Source organism: Mixophyes fleayi, chromosome 3, assembly GCF_038048845.1.
Source record: "Mixophyes fleayi isolate aMixFle1 chromosome 3, aMixFle1.hap1, whole genome shotgun sequence".
NCBI lineage: Eukaryota > Metazoa > Chordata > Amphibia > Anura > Limnodynastidae > Mixophyes > Mixophyes fleayi.
Window position 1 is genome coordinate 236,463,391 of NC_134404.1, and position 20,405 is coordinate 236,483,795.

At 38.5% G+C, this 20,405-nt stretch overlaps 2 protein-coding genes across 3 annotated transcripts in view; both read right to left on the reverse strand.

Moving 5' to 3' along the window:
• Positions 1–532: 532 nt before the first annotated feature.
• PRR18 (proline rich 18) lies at positions 533–2,352 on the reverse strand. Its single transcript, XM_075200689.1, has one exon. It carries the CDS (start codon positions 2,082–2,084, stop codon positions 1,185–1,187), a length of 900 nt encoding a protein of 299 aa, XP_075056790.1. The 5' UTR covers positions 2,085–2,352; the 3' UTR covers positions 533–1,184.
• Positions 2,353–11,726: 9,374 nt separating this feature from the next.
• Positions 11,727–20,405, reverse strand: part of SFT2D1 (SFT2 domain containing 1) — a 56,045-nt gene continuing 47,366 nt past the window's right edge. For both annotated transcript variants that reach the window (XM_075203297.1, XM_075203296.1), the window contains exons 5-8: positions 19,594–19,629; positions 18,406–18,464; positions 13,535–13,564; positions 11,727–12,115 (exon numbers count right to left, since the gene is read on the reverse strand). In XM_075203297.1, the coding sequence (XP_075059398.1) occupies positions 12,076–12,115; positions 13,535–13,564; positions 18,406–18,464; positions 19,594–19,629 (165 nt within the window). In that variant the 3' untranslated portion in view covers positions 11,727–12,075. The remainder of the gene's footprint in view (positions 12,116–13,534; positions 13,565–18,405; positions 18,465–19,593; positions 19,630–20,405) is intronic.

A 20,405-nucleotide genomic window follows, 5' to 3' on the forward strand; every position in this document is an offset into this window, starting at 1 on the left:
GACTGCTATTTTTCAAAATAAATAGTTAAAAAAAAAAAAAAGATATCCCTAGAAAAAAACTGACAAATTGTCCAGAAAATAAAACAATAAAAACGTGATTAGTTAGATTAGGGATTTAAAATATTGAAAACAAAACAATATTAAAGCTTAATGAAAACATCACCTCCATTTAGAGTGATTAATTCACCCTAAGCAGGGTGCCATCTGCGGAGGTTACAGGGGCTACTCCATGTAGCCATTTTTTCCTCAGGCCTAAATGATTAAACTAACAGCTCTGACAGAATACTGGTGCTGCGATATTTCGGCTTCTGAGTGGTCCTCCTGCTCACACATACATCATCACTATAGCCATTTTAATTGAATGGGAAAAGTTTGCTTATTAGCTGATAATGCCACTTTAAACTTCTCTTATCAAAAATAGTAGTGACAAGTGATTTGCAATAATTAGCATAAGGAAATGGAAGAGTTGCTGCAAAATGTAATTTTGGGACACTACAATGTGAAAATATTTTAATAAAAAACAAATCATGGATAAATAAGAATATCCTTTATAACATACACACACACACATAAACAAATTCTTGTGACATACTCTTTCAATAAGAAGTTAAAGAAACAAACAAAGGTACTTGCTTGGTGTTTGTATTTTAAAACACATCAAAGCGTAGAAGGCACTCACACCCAGAAACATCAGGTTTGAACACTATAGATACCAGATACATTGATGGATCATGGTGTAATAAACAAAGGCCATTAAAAACCAGCTGATTCCAGGTAAAACAAACAGGTTTAGCAGGTACTCCAAAAACAAATCCTTACTGTAAACGTCCAATGAGCAACAAAGGAACAATACCCATCAGTTAAACAATATTGTAACTGTAGTCTAGTTCATCCTACATTCAGGAGTAACTGTCTTCTGTGTACTTTAAGCAAAGTTGTACATTATTTTAAATGATGGTTGTATATGGAGACAATTTCATTATATTTAAAAAAAGATTTACAGTTTTTTCAACCTTGGGGCCAGAAAGGATTAAACACTCACTAGTTCTGCTGGTGGCAGCAATTGCTTTCAGAAAATCTGGCACTTGTGCAAATCATGGCAGTGATGGGTTGATAAAATATTCTGTAATGTTATAGGTCTCAGAGGCAATATACAGATTTTAATGGCAAAAGCTGTTGCTATCTCAGAAAGTGTTCAAATGGGGCAGAGATTGCAGTTTGTCATGAAGGTTTCTCTCTCTCTCTGCGGCCACCTCTACCCCCCGCAACCACTCAGTGCACTTTCTCACTAGTCCCTCATCCCCCTCTCTTAACCAGCCATCGTCTTCATATTCCATATCATCGTAACGATGCTGATCGTTCAGCAGGGATATTTTCACCAATTCCCTCACATCTGGTGTCGATCTTTGCAGGGGGTTGTTGTGTGTGAGGTCGGCACGGTTCCTAGGACACTTCACGGGTCTGCTACTGCTGGCAAATATCCTCCTGGAATTGGCACTGCGCTGCTGGTGTGCCAGTTGTTTCTCCAAGTTTCTCTTCTGGATTACAAGGATGGCTTCGGGTGTAAGGCACAGAGAGAAGTGCACGTCTGAATGCTGCTGCTGATCAGTATTCACCTGCTGGGGTTGCAATGTCTGTGAGCCCTGATGCGGAGCAGCCATGGATTCTTGCACTGGGTGATCGTGCTGGGCGGTCTGTTGTTGTTGTTGCCGATGTCTTCGTGAGGGTTGGGGGTCTTTGGTTAGTTCTCTCCTCGGCTTGGTTATAGTTGCTGGTCGTGGGTGTATTATGCTCTCGTATGACCTAGTTATCCCTCTGGGAATCTGTTCCAGAAATCGCCTGGCTGGGTGTACAATGTCTACTTGATGGCTGAGGCTCCCAGCATCAGCCCTAGGTCTCCTCTCCAACTGCCTCCTGAGCATCGCCGATGGCCAGGAATTTGACAGGTCCTCTTTGTCCATGGGTGTCCTGTTTATATCGGTCAGTATTGGTGGGTAATGAGAATCCCCTCTCTCTGAAACTTTGTTCAGCTGTATCCTGGAAGGAAGAACCGGCGGATGCTGCAGGATAGGAGGAAAAGACATCGTTGCTATGGCCCTCTGCTACCGGATCTCTATATGGTCATAAAACAAAGACTATAGAATAATAAATAAAATCCTCCCAGCTAGAGGCTGATTCATTAAAATCATTTCCTCTGAAGACACGCGTGATGCCTCGGGACGTTTTCCAACCGGTTTTACAGGTCCCGCCTAATGCAATGTCCTCAATAAAAGACGTGAATAGGACGACACGTGAGAGCAGAGTGATAGGGGCGATACAGGAGTGAGCAGAATAACTGGCCGACCCTCTGCGCTACAGCTTATTTGTACACAAGACTCCTCCCCGCACAGGATTTGCATTTGGAAGCGGTCTGACTGAATCATTGACAAAGATTTGATTTTAAGATCCTCCCCTAAGGACAAAATGTAAATAAGCAACATACCATTGAATGAGCAGTCACTTCTGGGAATACTATTACATTGTAGCCCTATGAGGCAATGGGTTTTTGAAACCGTCTCTCCAATCAGCTACAGTTAGTGCCGCATTATTTCTCACCCACAAGCTTGCATTATATCGGTTTAACTTCTTCTAAAGCTCAAGAAACACGTTTGTAGAAATGGTACTAAAAATCAGTACTATTTGCCTGCTCAATCATTTATCTGTGAATTATATATTTTAACCTGTATACAATATGAGCGTCTTTCTCCCCCAGGATATTTCCAATGCAACACACAAACAAAACCATGGCATTTATAAGGTGTGGATTACTTAATAAAAACTATTAAAACAGTAATTAGGATCATTTTAATTGCATTATAATGATTAATGTAAAATTAATTAAATCTAAAAGTTTATTGACAATGTGTTCCACTAGATTTAAATATAATATGTATGTATGTATGCATGATCCCATGCCACCTTCAGAAGTTGTAATTTTGATGTGGATAGAAAAAAATGCTATACCCACTGAACATGTACATTAATTAAAAGCACTTTTTTTTTTAAATATGCTTGTCAGGTTTACATGTACTTCAGTAATAAAATAATGACCCATTAGTATTATTTTTGGCAGAAGTATATAATTTGTACAAATCTAATTTTTATATTTTCAGCATTATGACAACCTTAAAGAAATGCATTAGGTCTCTATCGATCTGTGTTAACTACTTTATATAAGTAGTTTTCCCCTTATGTCATTGCCATGCTATTTCAAACAGTTATATACAGGTTGGCTAACTTGGAAGAATGTAATTTCATGCTACAAGTTTAAATGGTCTATTTATTAAAGGGAGATAAGCCCTAAACCCTACGAAAATTAGAGAATTTTCGCAGGATTTAGGGCTTCTCTCTGTCTATCAACCCCCCAGCCATTAAAAACCATCATCTGCTATAGCAAACAGGTAGCTTATTTACTAACAGCAGTGGTACAAATACCGTTGCTATCGTCTGATTGCTAAACCAATCTCAGAATGGTGTTAACATGGGGATTCCACAGAATAAAATGCTTTATTATTAAGTCTTATCGTTAGCCAAGCCAGGCCTGGTACCCTCTGCACATTCAGGACTGGCTTGGCTAGCTTCATACACACTGCCGCCCTGGCAATATCCCAGGTATATAAACCCAGGATATTTTCGGGTGACAGTCTCCCACCGCGGCAAATTCCCGGGTCTCCCTGTTTTTTTTTTCCCTTTGCTTTTTAACACTTGTCGGTGAGACTCGAGCCAGAACCGGGAATAACCCTGTAAAAGACCCAGGTCATCCGACCCGGGTAGATGCAGGGGACCCGGTCACATTCAGCCTCAATCAGGTTTCTGATGCAGTGTGAACGGGGTATTAGACTCCTTTTAATGCTGCTAGCCAGTATCATCAGGGAGCAGGGCATCACTCAGATGTCCCTGGAAATTTTCTTAAATCAAATGCCCAATAAAAATTTACTGGGGGGGGGGGTGTCTTAATAAATAGCCCCTTTAGAGTTATATACTATAGTGATGCCATAAGGGAGTGTATAATCCCTATCAGACTATCTAATTTTGAACATGAAAGATGTGACCATGTTAAAAGAACTGTGAACCCGAATGGAGAGAAAACAGTATATTATGTGGCTGTTTTGGTTCCTCACAAATTCCACATTTTTTATATTATAGTGAAATTATTCAAATTGTATTAAAGTTCAATTTGAGCCATTGTAAATTATTAGATCATGTGCGATGCAATCGCAATTAATCGCACACATTTGCGGTTAGTTGCTATCGCAAAATACACTGTTGCAATCACATCTGATTCATTAATGTTAATAAAATCAGACTTTATATAACATTATACTAAGTACACTCATGTAACTCTTTACTGATGGGAGCCTGAGAGGAATTACTTGTTTAACTAGTACCTGTGGGGATGAGCAGTTGGCCACATAGTTACCATGGAAACATACTCAAGCCTCAAAAACAAAGACCTGACATACAGTGAACTGTGTTACTGGACTGTCCCTGTCCTTTAGGAAAGTGACCAGTGTAACTGTGACTGAAACGCTATTATACAATCATCCCCCCTGCATCCATGTGTATAAATGACTCAGCACTGCCCTTGACAAGAGGGCATTCTGGATTGAATGCTCAATGCTGGTACTAGCCAAACTTGCGCACTATAATGGCGTTACTTTTGAACTTCCTTTTAATTTGCAAAATAAACTTTTTGTGCTTTGGAACCACAACCTGATGGAACATCCATTTATTTACCTTTAACAGTTACTTGGAGCAATATAAGTAACATAACTCTAGCTATGTTGAAAATGGGATAATCTAATGAAAACTATAGCATCAAAAGTCAGTGTAAATTTTTCTGAACATGTGGCTGGCATTTGTAACAAGACTTCCCCCCCCCCCCTCCACCCTGGGCTTTATTTTACTTGTATGTTCCCATATGTTGCCAAAGCTTATAGACCCAACCCCATTTTCCTCACACCCAATGTACACCATCCATATGTTCTCTTGTTGGAAGCAAACTTATGTTGGCCCCATGGAGATACTGTCTTTGGACCCAATCACTGAACAATCAAGCTGGATGTTAAGTCAGAATCAATTTATAGGGGACACATACCTAGGCACAGGGCTGTGATAATTTACCAATCAGGTTCCCAGAGATGCTTCATCAACTCCAATCAACATAATATTTGGCAAATTTGCTTTGATCTCCCCATACAACGCGATTTGCACAAGCACGCCTTGATTTCTGCCAAAGTACATTGGCCTACAGATCAAGATTGAGGGAGTTGGCAGAAACGTAGTTTGCACAGGCACTTGGAGATAAAATCTTTGGGCCTGAGTCATTAAGGAGAGCAAAACATAAAAAAGAAGTAACATTTGCACCTAGGCAAAACCATGTTGCATTGGAGGGGAGGTAAATTTAAAATGTGGGGACAGATTTATAGTTTGGGTAGGGTATGTCCTAGATCAACTTTAAATTTCAGTGTAGTAATAAAGCTATGAAGTATTTGTGTGCTAGATGAAAAAACAGCCAGTATTTAACTTATGTGCAAAATAATACACTAATTTGCACCCCTTGCATTGTAACATGGTTTGTCCCAGAGAACATTTACTCCTTTTTTGCCTTAATGACTCAGGCCCTTTATGTCAAAAGCCAGGGCCCACCTTGGCAATATTCTGTAATTATTAAGTAGCTCTGTAAGGAAAAAAAAAAAAAAAAAAAAAAACGTGCAGCTTTTCTTAATCATATCTGAAATATGTGCATTTTGTTTGACGGAGTCAAATGCACAAAAGTATGAATAAAGTATTGCTAATAAACATCACAATTAGAGATGCTCAGGCTCGGTTCCCCAAAAACCGAACACACCCAACTTAGCATATCCGAGTACCGACCCGGCACGGCACTTTGGCGCTTTTCGGAATTGAAAACGAGGCAAAACGTTGTTACGACATCAGCTCTCGCGAGTTTTGAAATCTATAAGTACCGGCCTCCACGGCGATCTGGCGCCATTTCACAGAGGGACACAGAAAGGGTAGCACAGTCTGTAGAGCAGTTGGGCAGCAATATAAATAGAATAGAAAGAGGAGGGGGTAGCAGTGTTCAACAAAGTCTTCAGTGACATTCAGGAGAGGTCCATTGATCCATTGCTAATTGTCATTGCTGAAATACAAATCCTAGGGCTGGCAGGCTTGGTGTAATTTTGCAGTCACATTCTACTGTGTTATATAGGTAACACACAAAGAGGACAGCTCCATTGCTACTTCTCATTGCTGAAATACAAATACTAGGGCTAGCAGGCCTGTCTTCTGAATTTGCAGTCAAATTGTACGCCTTTATATATGTTACACACAAAGAGAAGCGCTCCATTGCAGGCTTTTCTTCAGAATTTGCACAAAAAAAAGTGTATGGCACTATCAAAATGGATTCACAGCAGTACACAGAAGAGCAGGAGCACCAACCAGCTGCTGGCACCAGTCATGATGATAGTAATCCCTCTACATCATCTGGTAAAGCCGATGTAAAAGTGCATAGTGAAAAAAAAAAAGTAAAAAAAAAAAAAACACCTTTTACCTTGGTCAAGAAAAAAGACCTGTAATCCAGGCAAAGTTATCTCCATAAAAAAAAAAATTGCCAACATGCCATTCTACACACGTAGTGGCAAAGAAAGAATGAGGCCTTCACCTTTTTCTACGAGTGTGAGTTCGGCAACTGTCACTGAAGCTTCTTCTTGTAAGGTCAGTCGTGACCAAGCAAGACCTTGTCATTCGGACTCCAAAAGTGGTGTCCAAATACTTTTACGTGTAAAAGCTGAGCTGGAAGAAAACAGTAAATCATTAGAGGAAATTGTATGTTCAGATTCAGAAATGACACAAATCCCTGAGAAGAGTCTATCCACGAGTGCTATGTGTAATCGTGACCATTCTGAAAGGGGCTTTCTTTATGGGTTCACTTTCAGCACTTCAGCAGATGTGTGTCTGAACAACCCAAGTGTAGCCAGTGATACACCAATTGAGGATGCCACTTTGGAATTGCAACAGGATGAGGGGGGATATTTGTGTAGCCGACGAGGGCGCTAATGAGGATGTTGATGAGGACGATGTTGTTTGTGCAAGTCCTCAGTAGCGATCGGAGTTAGTCCTGCATCCAAGTTGCTAAGGCTAGATGATTCCTCCACTATCCTGGAATCCTCATAAGAATTATTGTGCGTTAGTCCCGCTGCTGCTGCTGTTGGGGATGAATCTTCATCCCAGAAGTAGACCAAGAAGACGACTACTAGTAGTTTACAACAATTGACTGTTAAACAATCCGTTGCAAGAGGAAGAAGAATGAAAGCTGTCCCCAGTCGCAAAGCGGATCACAGACACCATGGCGACTATGCTAGTATTAGATCTGTGTCCAATATCCACTATTAATGCAGCTGGTTTTAGACAGTTACTTGAGGTCTTGTGGTCCCGTTACCAAATTCCATCACAACACCATTTCAGTAGAAAAGCTATTCCTCACCTCTATCAGAAGGTTCGTAAAAATTTTATTATTGGGCTACAAAATGCCATTCTACCCACTGTACACTTAACCACATATATGTGGACAAGCAGAACTGGGCAAACTAAAGATTATATGACTGTGACAGCCCACTGGGTTGGTGATTCGCCTTCAGCAGGAACAGCAGTAGCATGTACCCAAGTACGTCACATTTGTCAGAGGCAGGCTATTCTGTATCATTGGCTTCACTAAGAGGCATACAGCTGACAATCTGCTACAAAAACTAAGGGATGTCATTGCAACATGGCCTATCCTGCCTGGACTCTCCTCAGGATATGTCATTTCCGATAACGCCACCAATATTGTGAGAGCATTACAGCTGGGTGAATTTCATCATATTCCCTGTTTTGCTCACACAATAAACTAAGTGGTGCAGAGCTTTTTATAAAAAAAAAAACGACAGGGACATACAGGAGATGCCGTCTGTGGCCTGTAAAATATCTTGACATTTCCGGCATTCGGCAACAGCGTGCAGGAGATTTCAGCAGCTGCAAGAGCAATTTAATTTGCCCCGCCACCAACTGAAGCAAAAGGTGGTGACAAAGTGGAATTCCACCCTGTATATGCTTCTGCGGAGGGAAGAACAGCGAAAAGCCATCCACGCTTACTCCACAAGCTATGACATTAGGAAAGGAGGGGGGGATGTATTTTAGTTAAACGCAGTGGAGAATACATTCCGTGTTGTGCAAAGTGCTGAAACCATTCGAAGTAGTCACCTGTGAAGTGAGTTCAGACACTGCTAGCTTGAGTCAAGTGATTCCCTTAATTAGACTTTTGGAAAAGCAGCTTGAGAAACTGAAGGACATTAAAACAAAGAAATTACGCTAAGGATGTCAGACTTGTAGATCAAGTACTTAATTTGCTTAGCCAGTATCCAAGAGTTATCAAAATCTTGAAACTGGATCACTACATTTTGGCGACTGTGCTTGATCCTCGGTTTAAGAGCTATGTCTTCTCTTTGTTTCGTACTGACCCAGATCTGAAGAGATGGAAGGAGCTCCTGGTGAGCAAGATGACAGCTCAAATGTTACGTGACAGGACGGCATCTCCTCCTTCAGTTTCTCACTCAACTGTTGCTAGGAAAAAACTTAGCTTTCCCAAGAGACCCAGGGATGATGCAGATGACTCAACACCAAATTTTGACTTCTGGTCTAAAAGAATTGACCAAAAAACGTGACACCTCTGCCGTAACTCCACCTGATCCTACTATCAGCATCCAAAGGATGGTGGAGGATTATTTTCACGATCGCATATAAATAGACATATCAGACAGTCCCTTTACATACTGGGAGGAAAAAAGGAATTTTGGAGACCCATGTACCAACTCGCTTTGCACTGCCTAAGCTGCCCACCCACCAGTGTGTACTCTGAAAGAGTTTTCAACACAGCCCGGAACCTTGTCAGCGATCGGCGTAGGAGGCTACTTACTCAAAATGTGGAAATGATGCGGTTCATAAAAATGAACTTCAAGTTCCATGAGGAAGGCTTTTCCCGCCAATTACATCAAAATACTGAGACTTCTGTAAAGGTGGATTCCAGTGGTGATGAATTAATAATGTGTGAGGATGATGTACAAATTTATTAGGGTGAGGATGAGGCTGAAGCTGATGACAACATCTTGCCACAGTAGAGGTCATTACAGCAGTTACCTTAGGTGCCTTAAGGCCATTGTTACCTTGTTTTGTGGGGGCCCAACCAAATCAAGCAAATCAGCCACAAGGAGTGGCACTTTTGTGGCTGAAGTGCTTGGTTTGTTAAAGTGTGTATGTCCTTTTTAAGATAACATAAGGGTGGGTGGGAGAGCCCAAGGACAATCCTATCTTGCACAACTTTTCTTTTCTGCCACCGCGGTGTCCTAGATGTGGTAGGCACTTTAGAACCACCATCTCCATTTTAAAACTGTTTTTTTTTTTTTTTTTTAAAAAATGCTAGCTTTAAACTAATATGTTTGACTTGACAGTGAGGGGACATCAGGACAGTCTTTATTATGTGTCATTTTACTGGCTGCAAATTTAACTGAATAGCTTCAGTACAGATGCCCGGGTGAAGGCCTTACTTATTTCATTACAGACATTACTGTTTATGCACAAGTTTTAATATTTATTGGTGCTACAACAGCAGATTTATGTGGCTATGATGAGTTGCTAGCTTTAGCAACACTTTGCATATTGAAAAATATCAATACCAAGAGAAATGTCAAGCTATAAATGTTAGAATGTGCGATCTTGATAGCGTGTGCACAGACAGTGCACCTTCTATGATGGGAAAACATGAAGGGTTGACCTTCCGTACCATTCCAAGGTACGCTAGTTGTGATGTACAAGAGTTTTAAAAACGTTGAAAGCCACAATTTGAAGTTAAAATTGGCTTTTCAGCCACATCTGGTGGACGTCTCACATGCACCCGACAGTTTACATATGGAGCGGATAAAACTTTCGGAGGGCATTACAAAGTCACATGTTAGTAACAAAGTAGATGCTGTAGAAATATGGACTACTATACAATAGGCCCGATTACTAAAATATGCTCAGCGTTTATTGTCTTGCTTTGGACAATTTATTGCTGCAGTTTACATTTTTTCAAGTGGGAAAAAAAGACAAGACTTGTCTAAGGTCACAGATAACAGACCAGCACTTGGAATATTAACATACTGAATACATCAAATCTAGAACAGAAAATCAAGTTTGTAGCACAATTCTAACAGGAATAAAATTATAACCAATGTTTTATGTGTGTATTAAAATATTTTGATCCATGAACATTTTTTATTTCCTTTTTTGTCTCAATAATATAAAGCTATTGTATTCTTATCAAACTTTAATTTTGTGTTATACAACTATGTTCTTGTGCATAAATGCTAAATGTACACACTTCTGCAACCTGCAATAGAACTTGCGGTCTTATGGGATCCTTCAGAAAAGGGATGTGGCCTTTCGATTAAAAAAATGTTCACCAACTGAGCCCTAACATTTTAATGTTTTTTTAGTTCGTTTCTGATGGTTGGTGCATACCTTTCTGCAACCACCTTTGCTCCATGTGGCTTTTGTCAATTTTAACAACTCATCAAAACATCACAAGAAAATAATCTGGACAGTCTTACATGCAGCAGGTGAGTTTTATTAAGGTATAGCTCGATAGTAGTTTAATAAATTGCAGTTGGTGGAAGTTATACAGGTCAGTGTTAGGGTGAACTCTGTTTGATGGTCCATTGAGGGCATTTCAAGCTTGATACAGATCTCAGCATTTATTTTCACATAGACTAAACTTCAATTATAAAATACCATTCATTCTATACTTAAATAATCTATATTCCCTGGTTACAAATAATTATAAAGAGATGCAAAGGGAAAATTACATTAGCAATATTTTGGCTCCACTTCCAAAATGAGCTTTATAGAATAATTCCAATTCTAGTCATGTCACATTAGGTTGTGCACACACAAGGAATCTATTTTAATTTTTTATGGCAAACATTTATCCATCCCAAAGCCCTCATCCTCCCTTTCATGATCATTCTTCACGCGCACTACATTCCCGCAGTCTGTATATAAAAACAGGTTAGAAGGGCGTTATGCCCAAATTTAAGGTGTGTCTGGACACATCCTGTGAGCCAGTGGTAGGCCTTAACGTGACTACCACTACACTGACAAGGACTTACCCGACTGCAGAAGCCAGAAGTTGCCAATCACGAAAAGATGGTAACAGCAAAGCTTTGAAATCACTACTTCCCAGAATCGCGATTAATGCACGAGCCGGCACACAAGTCATGTGACTTTGTGGGACTGTAATATTAGGGGTATTAAATGACTCATGCAGGGAGTCACGGAATGTAAAATAGTTTACAGCAACCCTTCTAGTTTACACATTCCGCGCCTAACACCCCTAATAGTACAGTCCCAAAAGTCACATGACTGTGTGCCGTCTTGTGCATTCATCGCGATGCTGGCAAATAGTGATTTCAAAGATTCGCCGTTACCATCTTTTCGTGATTGCCACCTTCTGCCTTCCGAAGTCGAGTAAGTCCTTGTCGGTGTTCTCGTAGTCGGAGACACTTACCCAACCCCTGTGAGCAAGCCTATGATTTCAAAGTATACGGTTCAATTCCATTATATAATAATTTTGTTTTTCAAAATAAATACAGAGTACACAAACATACATATTATATGTACACCAAGTAGATTTATTAAAGCTTTAAATATTTACAAACAAAGGTAGTGTAGGACAGGAAATAAAATGTTTTGGAGTAAAGAAAAAAACCCGAAAAATGGAGTTATGGTCAACATATTTCACAAGTGCAAATATTTTTGTAGCTGTATAAATATGCATTATTAAAACAATTATTAAAAAATACAAACATTGGTGTTTCAAAAAGCAAAATGTAAAGAATCAATATTTTGTTACGTACAAAAAATACATTTTGTTTTTTAGAAAAGAAAGAAAATATAAACCTAGTTGATATCACAAGCTATATCCCTCGATTTCGGCAGCAGTGATCTTGTTCTTGAACTTTAATTCATACAGCTCGTAAAGCACTTTATGATGGCATCCCTTTTTGGAGGAAAAAAAAAAAAAAAGAGACATAGTATCAAAAGCAAATCATTTCAGATACTAATAGATTTAACCGACCACACATTAGTATCATGAATCAATCACAATGTATTCTATCACTTCAAATTGCAATAACGCAAAGCTTCTCACAATGTAACAAGGAGACAGATTATGAATTATAAATCGTTCAATCTTTTCACTTGTTTTCTTGACTACAATATGTGTGTGTAAACACATGACATACAACTTAAAAACTTATTACACATGGGAGTAAGCTAGCTCCATGCTCTTCAATATCTGTAGCAATATCAGGCAACTGTGTGTGGCTCAAAACCCCCCAAAAATAATGCAATATAATCATTCACAAACACATTGGTAAATGTACTCAGAAAATAATTGCTATGAGCTTGTATGTGCGGTCATGTTCCTACATCTTTAATATGTCTCATGGACGCTGGAAGTACTCTGGTCGCACACTTCATCCAATTTGTCCTGTGATCCTGTCATTCGGCACTTTGACTGAATGACAGAATCGCTTCAAGCGTGGCCAGGATTACTCATGCTTATCTGCAAGCAGTGATCCTTTTATATTTACTGCTATAAACTTTGCCTCCTCAAAGAAACCCACTGTGCAAGTAGAACACATGCTATAAACAATAGAAACCAGACACATATAAACTCTAAGTCTAATATCGGAGTACATGATATTTCTCCTTGGACAATGTCATAAGCCATAAATTGTGTGGCTTACCACACAATGTGGAACACAGTAGCTCAATGTCCAGATCTGTAAGCAATTTAAATGTTCAGGAATCACAACTAGCTGCTCAGCACTCTCCACCACTTCCATGTTAATCAATGATGTAAACATGTGCCGACTAATGGTTTTCCACCCTAATATAGCACCTAGACCAATCAATTCCAATCTAAACAGATCAAATTTTGATCTGAAAGGGATGGGCCACACATGGTGCAATGGGTGGGGAATTTATTTAAAAAGGAATATGTATGTGAGTGGCCAGCTGTGTAGTCAATCGAAGCAGTTAGATACTATGTTAGGCTATGTAATATAGTATAGGGCACGTGGCTCAAACAGTTACACACACGTGTACACAGTGGCTGTAAAAAGTATTTTCACATTTTATTTTCATAAATCATAGATCAACACAAAATAATGTTCAAAAAAAACAAAATGTGAAAAACACTTAAGGGCAAATACTCATAACATTATATATTTAGTAAATATTAAATTGCCATAACAAACCAAAATGTTACATTTTCTGGTTTGAAAATTTCAAGCCATATTTGTTGCCATTAATGATTTAGTAAATGTGGAAGTGAGCCAACAGAGGGACATTTTTCTTGTTACATATTACTGCTATTGTACATTTCCAAAACATTAGAAGCTTGTGAACTTACCTTGCAAACGGAATATAAGAGATGCTATACCTAAAATAAAATTTAAGAAATAAATTGAGATATCCACAATAGTCCATGTTTGTTTTGAAGCACATGCAGAGTATGGAACAAGATAATCTGCACTGTGCATAAAATAACCATAACATGTGTGTGCTGGACATTAAAAATCCATTTTATGCACTTAATGCACACCCACCCTATAGACAATGAAGCCTTAAGGAAAATGGTTTTTCAAAATGGCACTGGCTTGTCCCCACTTTACTGCTGAATCTGGAACCAACAGCCTCTAGTTCTAGTTCTGTATTCATTTATTCTGGTTCTCAAGCACCTGATTTGTACAATACAGCTTGCAACAATGTATCTTCCAATCAGGAAGATTTGCATCTGCATTTGGCAAAACGGACATAACCAGGGGTTGCCTCCTAATGTTGGTTATTTCAACGAACATTATATCACTTTTGCAAGAGGTCTAGCATTTCTAAGGTGCAGGGGAAACGTATCTGGTCCATCCTGCCATCCATCTGGTACCACTGAATGGAAGATGGGAGAGGCAAAAGGCATCCAGTGAAACAAAAAAAAAACCAGCCTTTTCAATTTGAATGAATAAATGTAATTATTTTTCAATACTCAGACCTTGTATTAAAGCACATATATTACTATTATAATCACCAGAACTAGCGTATCAAATTGAGGTGTACATTTATGAGATTGCACTGTAGAGAAGTGGACTTTGCCGATGCACAAATAATATAAAAAGTATATTTATTCCAAATTGCTATGAAAAAAAAAAGCTATTAATCATGACAAAATATACAATTTGCATAGCTAGACTAAAACACACACACACAAAAAAAAAAAAAAAAGTTATTTTAGAGGTGAAATTGAAGCTTTATTAAAATTATTCTGATCCTGAAATAGTATAAAAAAAAACATCTGTTCTTAAAAAGGTATATGATATATTGCTAGGGAACCCTACGTTTTTAAGTTATTACAATGATTAACCTTAATTTGTATAGCACCAGCATATTACCGACCACTTTAAAAAGCACGATTGGTATTCTAGAGTTGTACAAGCTTGGATGATTAATGCTCATTTTGTGGTTGACACATCAAATAAAATATATTTCAATCATTCATTCTATGCCAAAATTGGAGTTTCTTTACCACACAAATATTACCCTACTAATATGTTCTAAGACAGTGGAAGGAAACTGGAGCCACTTATAGGGGAAAACATACAAGCTCCACACTAAAGCACCCTAGTTGCAATAAAAACCATGGACCGGGTGCAATTGTATTTTACATTGCATCTAATTGAATTTTGATCACAAAGTAGTAGTATATTTGGTGTGCATATGAAAACATTCCACTCCAACTAACAAACTTTCTCTTAGGTTTTATTAGGAATAATATTTCTTCACATTCTTGATAAAGATGTTGTCCTCCACCTGTTCTATTTAATCTCTCAATATTGTGCATAGAGTATAGGACACTAATCAAAAATGTGGGTATTCTTTTATGGAAATTGGGTGTTCAATCTAAAGCCCAATGTGCAGAAAACTATGAAAATCAAAAACAATAAGTTAATCACTGCAGTGAGAGAAATCCCTATCCTACAAGGTGCAGTTGCAGAAGGGATTTTACGTTTGTTTATCTGCAATATATAATTTTTGGCCCACTGAAGAGAAACATAGAATTTGATGGCAGATAAGAACCATTTGGCCCATCTAGTCTGCCCATTTTCTAACCTATGATAACACCAAAACCTATTTGATCCTTAGTTCTTTGTAAGGATATCCTTATGTCTATCCCGAGCATGTTTAAACTGCTCTACTGTATTAGCCTCAACCACAACTGATGCAGGGTCGTCTTAACAACAATAAAGGCCCCCGGGCAAATCAGTGCACTGGGGACTACCTACACAAACACTCACAGGAATAAAAATGTAAATTATCAATAAAATTAAGCTTATATTTATTGGTACCTCCAACAAAATCGGTGTTTAAACATTAAAAAAAACATGCCATACTGCCCCCAAATCATATTATACTATACTGTAGTGCCTCTGGTTCAAATTATGCCAAACAGTAATTCCCCCAGTTCAAATGATGCCACAATAGTGCCCCCAAATCATATTATGCTATACAGTAGTGCCCCCCAGTACAAGAAATGATGGTTAAAAAGTAATTAAACATACACTGCATACGAGAAAATACATTAACACATCTAGTAACCTGTGTTCTGATCTGCGTGCACCAGGCAAGGAGGGAGACGCAGCTGTCATTGATCGTTTGACCCTAGAGACAGGCAGTTTTCCAAGATGTGCGCACCCACCGGGAGCTGGGGAGAAATGTTAGAAGGAGGCGAGGAGGTAAGGATCAGGAAGGGGGGGCGGAGCAGCCTTAGGCTGATCCACACGACACATGCATTAAGGTGGCTGGCTCCAGGGGAGCAGCCAGCCACCAGGAAGTTAATCAATGTTTAAGGGGGGATTATTCAGGAGGTCTTAGGTTTCCCCAGCCACTAATAGGCTAGGACCGGCTCCATTAGCTTGGGCCACACAGACTGCCATGTAGGCCGGGTCTCTTCTGTAATTATATATGGTCATTACACATCAAACCAACACAGGGTTTCAAACTGACAGATTCAGATTGTAATGAAATTTGATATAATAAATGCTGCCATGGGTGTAAAGAAAACCCCAAAAATCTTAGGCAGTTGTGTGCACTGGTTTTGAAGCTATATGCCTTTAAAGCTGCAATTCTTAATTTGCTTTCAACATTTTTTTAAATTGCATTTGTAGGTCACCTAATTGAGAGAGAGTTGGGCAAAGTCTCATTTTAAATCTCTTTATATATGATATATAACACAGCAGTATGTTTCAATAAAAATGAAAAATGTAAAATTTTAAAAATCTAAATTTTGTATCCGTCTCCCTCTCCCCCTTAAAGTCTTTGTCTTATGTGTATTTGAATGTTTCTTGTGTTATTGTTTTTTGTTACTTTTTTGATTGTTTGTTTATGGGCAGTTCTGACCGATTTATTGGATCTACATTATGCAATGTACTCTGTTGTACCTGCCATGTTTGTTACATATTCTTTTACTAAAAACTTTTTAAGGTTTTTAAAAAAAAAAAAAAATAATCTAAATTTTGGTTCTCTCAAAAAGCCATTTTTTGAAAAACATCTCAGAAATTGTTTCTATGGTTGTTAATAAATCCCAAAATTTTTTATTTTGGGATCATCTACTACAATTTTGAGTGATTTATGAAAATTGTATTTATTGAGGCACTTCACATCTGAGAAAAATCAACAAAACATTATTTTTTCTAGTTCACTTCATTAGCTGAATGCACGTTCCTCTTCAGGTGTGTTTGGGGACAAGATTTTACAGACGGCACCTGCTCAAACTTCTGTGCAGGTGTGCAAACTTAAGTGGAAAGATACTCTACGTGGAAAAACACTTCAAATTGTTTTGAACAGGCCCGTCTTTTACATTCCCTGGACCACTACAAGTGGTCAGGTTAGGTTAAGGTGGGCTTTAATTAGTAAAGAAAAGCCCCTTGGTCCAGGTGCATCTACTTTTGTGACCAAGCTACACTTCTGAGCCTCAGCATCACTGAACACATGTTCCAGTCTCTAAGTTAGACTGACACTAGTCCACATGCCCATTCCTTATGGATAAGTTATTTCACTACCTGATATACAGGGGAAACTTTTCCCTTTCTATTGCAAACTTCAAAAAGGGATTTATGAGTCTCTGAGGCAGTTGGTTCATCATCGATGCCAATAGATTATTATACATACTTAAGCAAAACCGTCACATTGTTTAAATGAAACATCCAAAATGGTTCTTCAATCTCTCCAGATTCATTACTAGAGGAATCATCTAAATACCCTGGAGAATTCAGTCTGATCTCTTCTTTTCTAAATTCAGGCTCGTCACCTTGCTATCTTTATCCCCTGTATAGCACTCATATCTTACTTAGTTACAAAATAGTCTCATCCAGGCTTTAAGCTCCTTATACTGCTTAGGAGTGAAGTTTCCCCCTTGGGTTGAGAACTGCATGTTGTACAAAAAAGACTCCTTCGACTACACAAACTTTATGCTGTTGTATCTTTAGGACGCCCTTCCTTTCCACATGCTCTACAAAAGTATGGAGAGAGGACATTGCTAACTAAAGTGAGCATTGCATAAGATCAAGTACTCCTAACTTACGGGGCTTACTTAGTGTGGGTGCCCATCAGCTTTTGTGGTATTAACTCAGACTCCATTCCACGGCCAACCCCAGTTGTTGTACACCAAGCAATTACGGCACAATGTTTCCCAATGCAGGAAATGCTTTAGAGCCAGCCTTTAGCCTGGTCATCATCTTGGTGCCTGTGACCTATGATGTAGACCGCGAGAATGTGCATCAGTCTGCTACCGGAAGTAGCAGACTGATGTTCCCAGAGTAGCTAGCCTTGTCCTCGGCTTATAGCATTGGATGGTGCATCACCAGACCAAAGAGAAGTGAAGCCCCTTGTACTAAAGAAAAACAATACAAACATTACCTGACCTACCTATTACTAGAGAGAGGAAAAGACAGAGGAAATTGAGGAAAGGGATTCTACCCATTTGTAATGGCAGCCATGGAGGGATTAAGGAGGATAAATACTTAGGATGCAATTTGTGGGTCTTAAAAACCATGTTAAATGCCATTGCAGATAGCATACAGAAAACATCATAAAAAAAAGGCTGTGAAACAAATGCATGCAATAAATTAAGTTTCAAGTACACAACTTTCCCTGTAATGAAAGTGCAGTTAAAAAATTTAAGGTTAAAGCTTATTTTTGCAATGAGGTGCAGAAGATATAATAAGATATGCTTACCAGGTCAATGCCAAGGATTGCAGAATACAAAAGAGAATTGCCAATCCTTTCTTTTGCCACTAAGGTTTAAAAAAAACAAAAAAAACATGTTTATCCCATTATGAGCACTTTAAATTAATTTCAGCTATTATTTAACAAAAGAAGTGCTCATGTTAAGCTGCCCAACACAGGACATCTGACTGTTGTCAGATTTATCTATACATGTATACATGATTTGGCTATTCTAATGGATTCAACAGGGCAAAATCTGAGTGTTCAGATGATGACCGCATACACGGGTAAATGTAATCATTGCTCCAATATTACCATCCATCTCAATGGACATTTATAGATTACAATCAATTGTCTTATTGGGACCAAACAGCTTCCAATTACATCTAAACAGCCCAATAATCTGTCCAAGTACAGAATTTATGGAAACTTCTATAGAGAAAGGAGAGGGGGCAGTAGAGTAGATGAAATGCTGATAGACATAGAACCAGCTTCCAATGCAGGCTTCTTACTCACTGATGACTAGGAATCTATTACTTACTCATAAATGTAACGCTTACGGTGTGAAAAAAATACAGTTTAGTTGCAATTCTTCAGTAGTTCAAAGCTATCCTGACCTATCAAACATAAAACCCAATAACTAGTGTCAGGATATACTGCATCCCCTGAAGACAGCAATTTGCACTATGCATCTTATGGAAGTACCATTAGTTATCTATATAGATGGCCATCAAAACCCCTTCACATGTTTAAATACTTCTTGATAATCTTCACAATGACATTCACCCTTGGACATCCTGTACTTTGTACAACTCTCTAGAGATGTGCGCTGTGTGCATAGTGAGAACAAGCAGAAGATTCTGGAAGATGTTAAACAGGTGATATCACTACTGGGGCAATGGATAAATTCTGGAGATAACTGGGGACATTAAACATGTGAAGTAAGTATATTATTAGATAGGCAAACAACTGAACATTACTAGCAATGCTTGTCTATCCTTGACTTGAGGTGCTTTAAATTTCCTTACTTGGAAAACCATACTGGATATAATATTCCTTTCCCATACTTCAAAACAATTCTGTATTTGAATTATATATTCATTATACTCATTAAACACAGTGGGTGAATTAAGGGTTATTTAAGTCTTTGCGACCCTTACACATACAACAGTGAAATAAACGGTACATTTGACTTACCCAAAACACAGCACATAAGGTACAAATCAGACAAAGCTGTTAAGAGAAAAAAAACAAAAAAACAAAAGACATTTAATAGTCAAACAGAACACATATAATCAGATATTTACAGATTTTTTGAAGACTAATCTCAATACTTCACATATTATTGAGCCTGAAGGATATTATCTCCTTATCAATATACACATCCATATATGCAGACATCCTGCTCTTCCACATGGAAATATTGGCACTGATAGAAAGATATGCTAAGGAAAGTGACCAAGCTGTGAACTGGTCATTATCTGCCAGCAGCTGACCTTTCTGAGATAAGTGCAGAACTCAGCCACCACTCAACACATTCACTCTATTTTTCATGCCTGGTCTGGCTATTGCTTATTCATCTTCAGAGTATATATATATATATAGATTTGAGAGAAAACTGTATTTTTGACTGCGGATCTAGTCTTGACAGGTTACCAAGGCAGGAGTCTATGCACGTGTGCCCATATCATGCTGTGTTTTTATATGATTTAACTGATGCACTCCAATTCAATTAACAGGATTTACCTTATATGTGCAAAATGTAAAATGAAAACATGAGGCATTATATCACATTTTGATCAGAACATTTAATCATCCACCCCGGCATCAAGGGTACCTCATTGTATGCAGGTCCTACACTGACCTATGTTCTTCAAACATCAATAAAATACAGTTAAAACCAGATGCAGTGTGAACCACACCCAAAAGGGCCTTAACTATGCCTGATAGACAGCTCCCATGACAACTCAAGGCATACACAAGTATTAAGGAGAGGAACTAACTATCCA

What these genes read in the sequence shown, in the direction of transcription:
- PRR18 (XM_075200689.1), bottom strand. Translation starts at nt 2,084, where the DNA reads ATGTCTTTTCCTCCTATCCTGCAGCATCCGCCGGTTCTTCCTTCCAGG.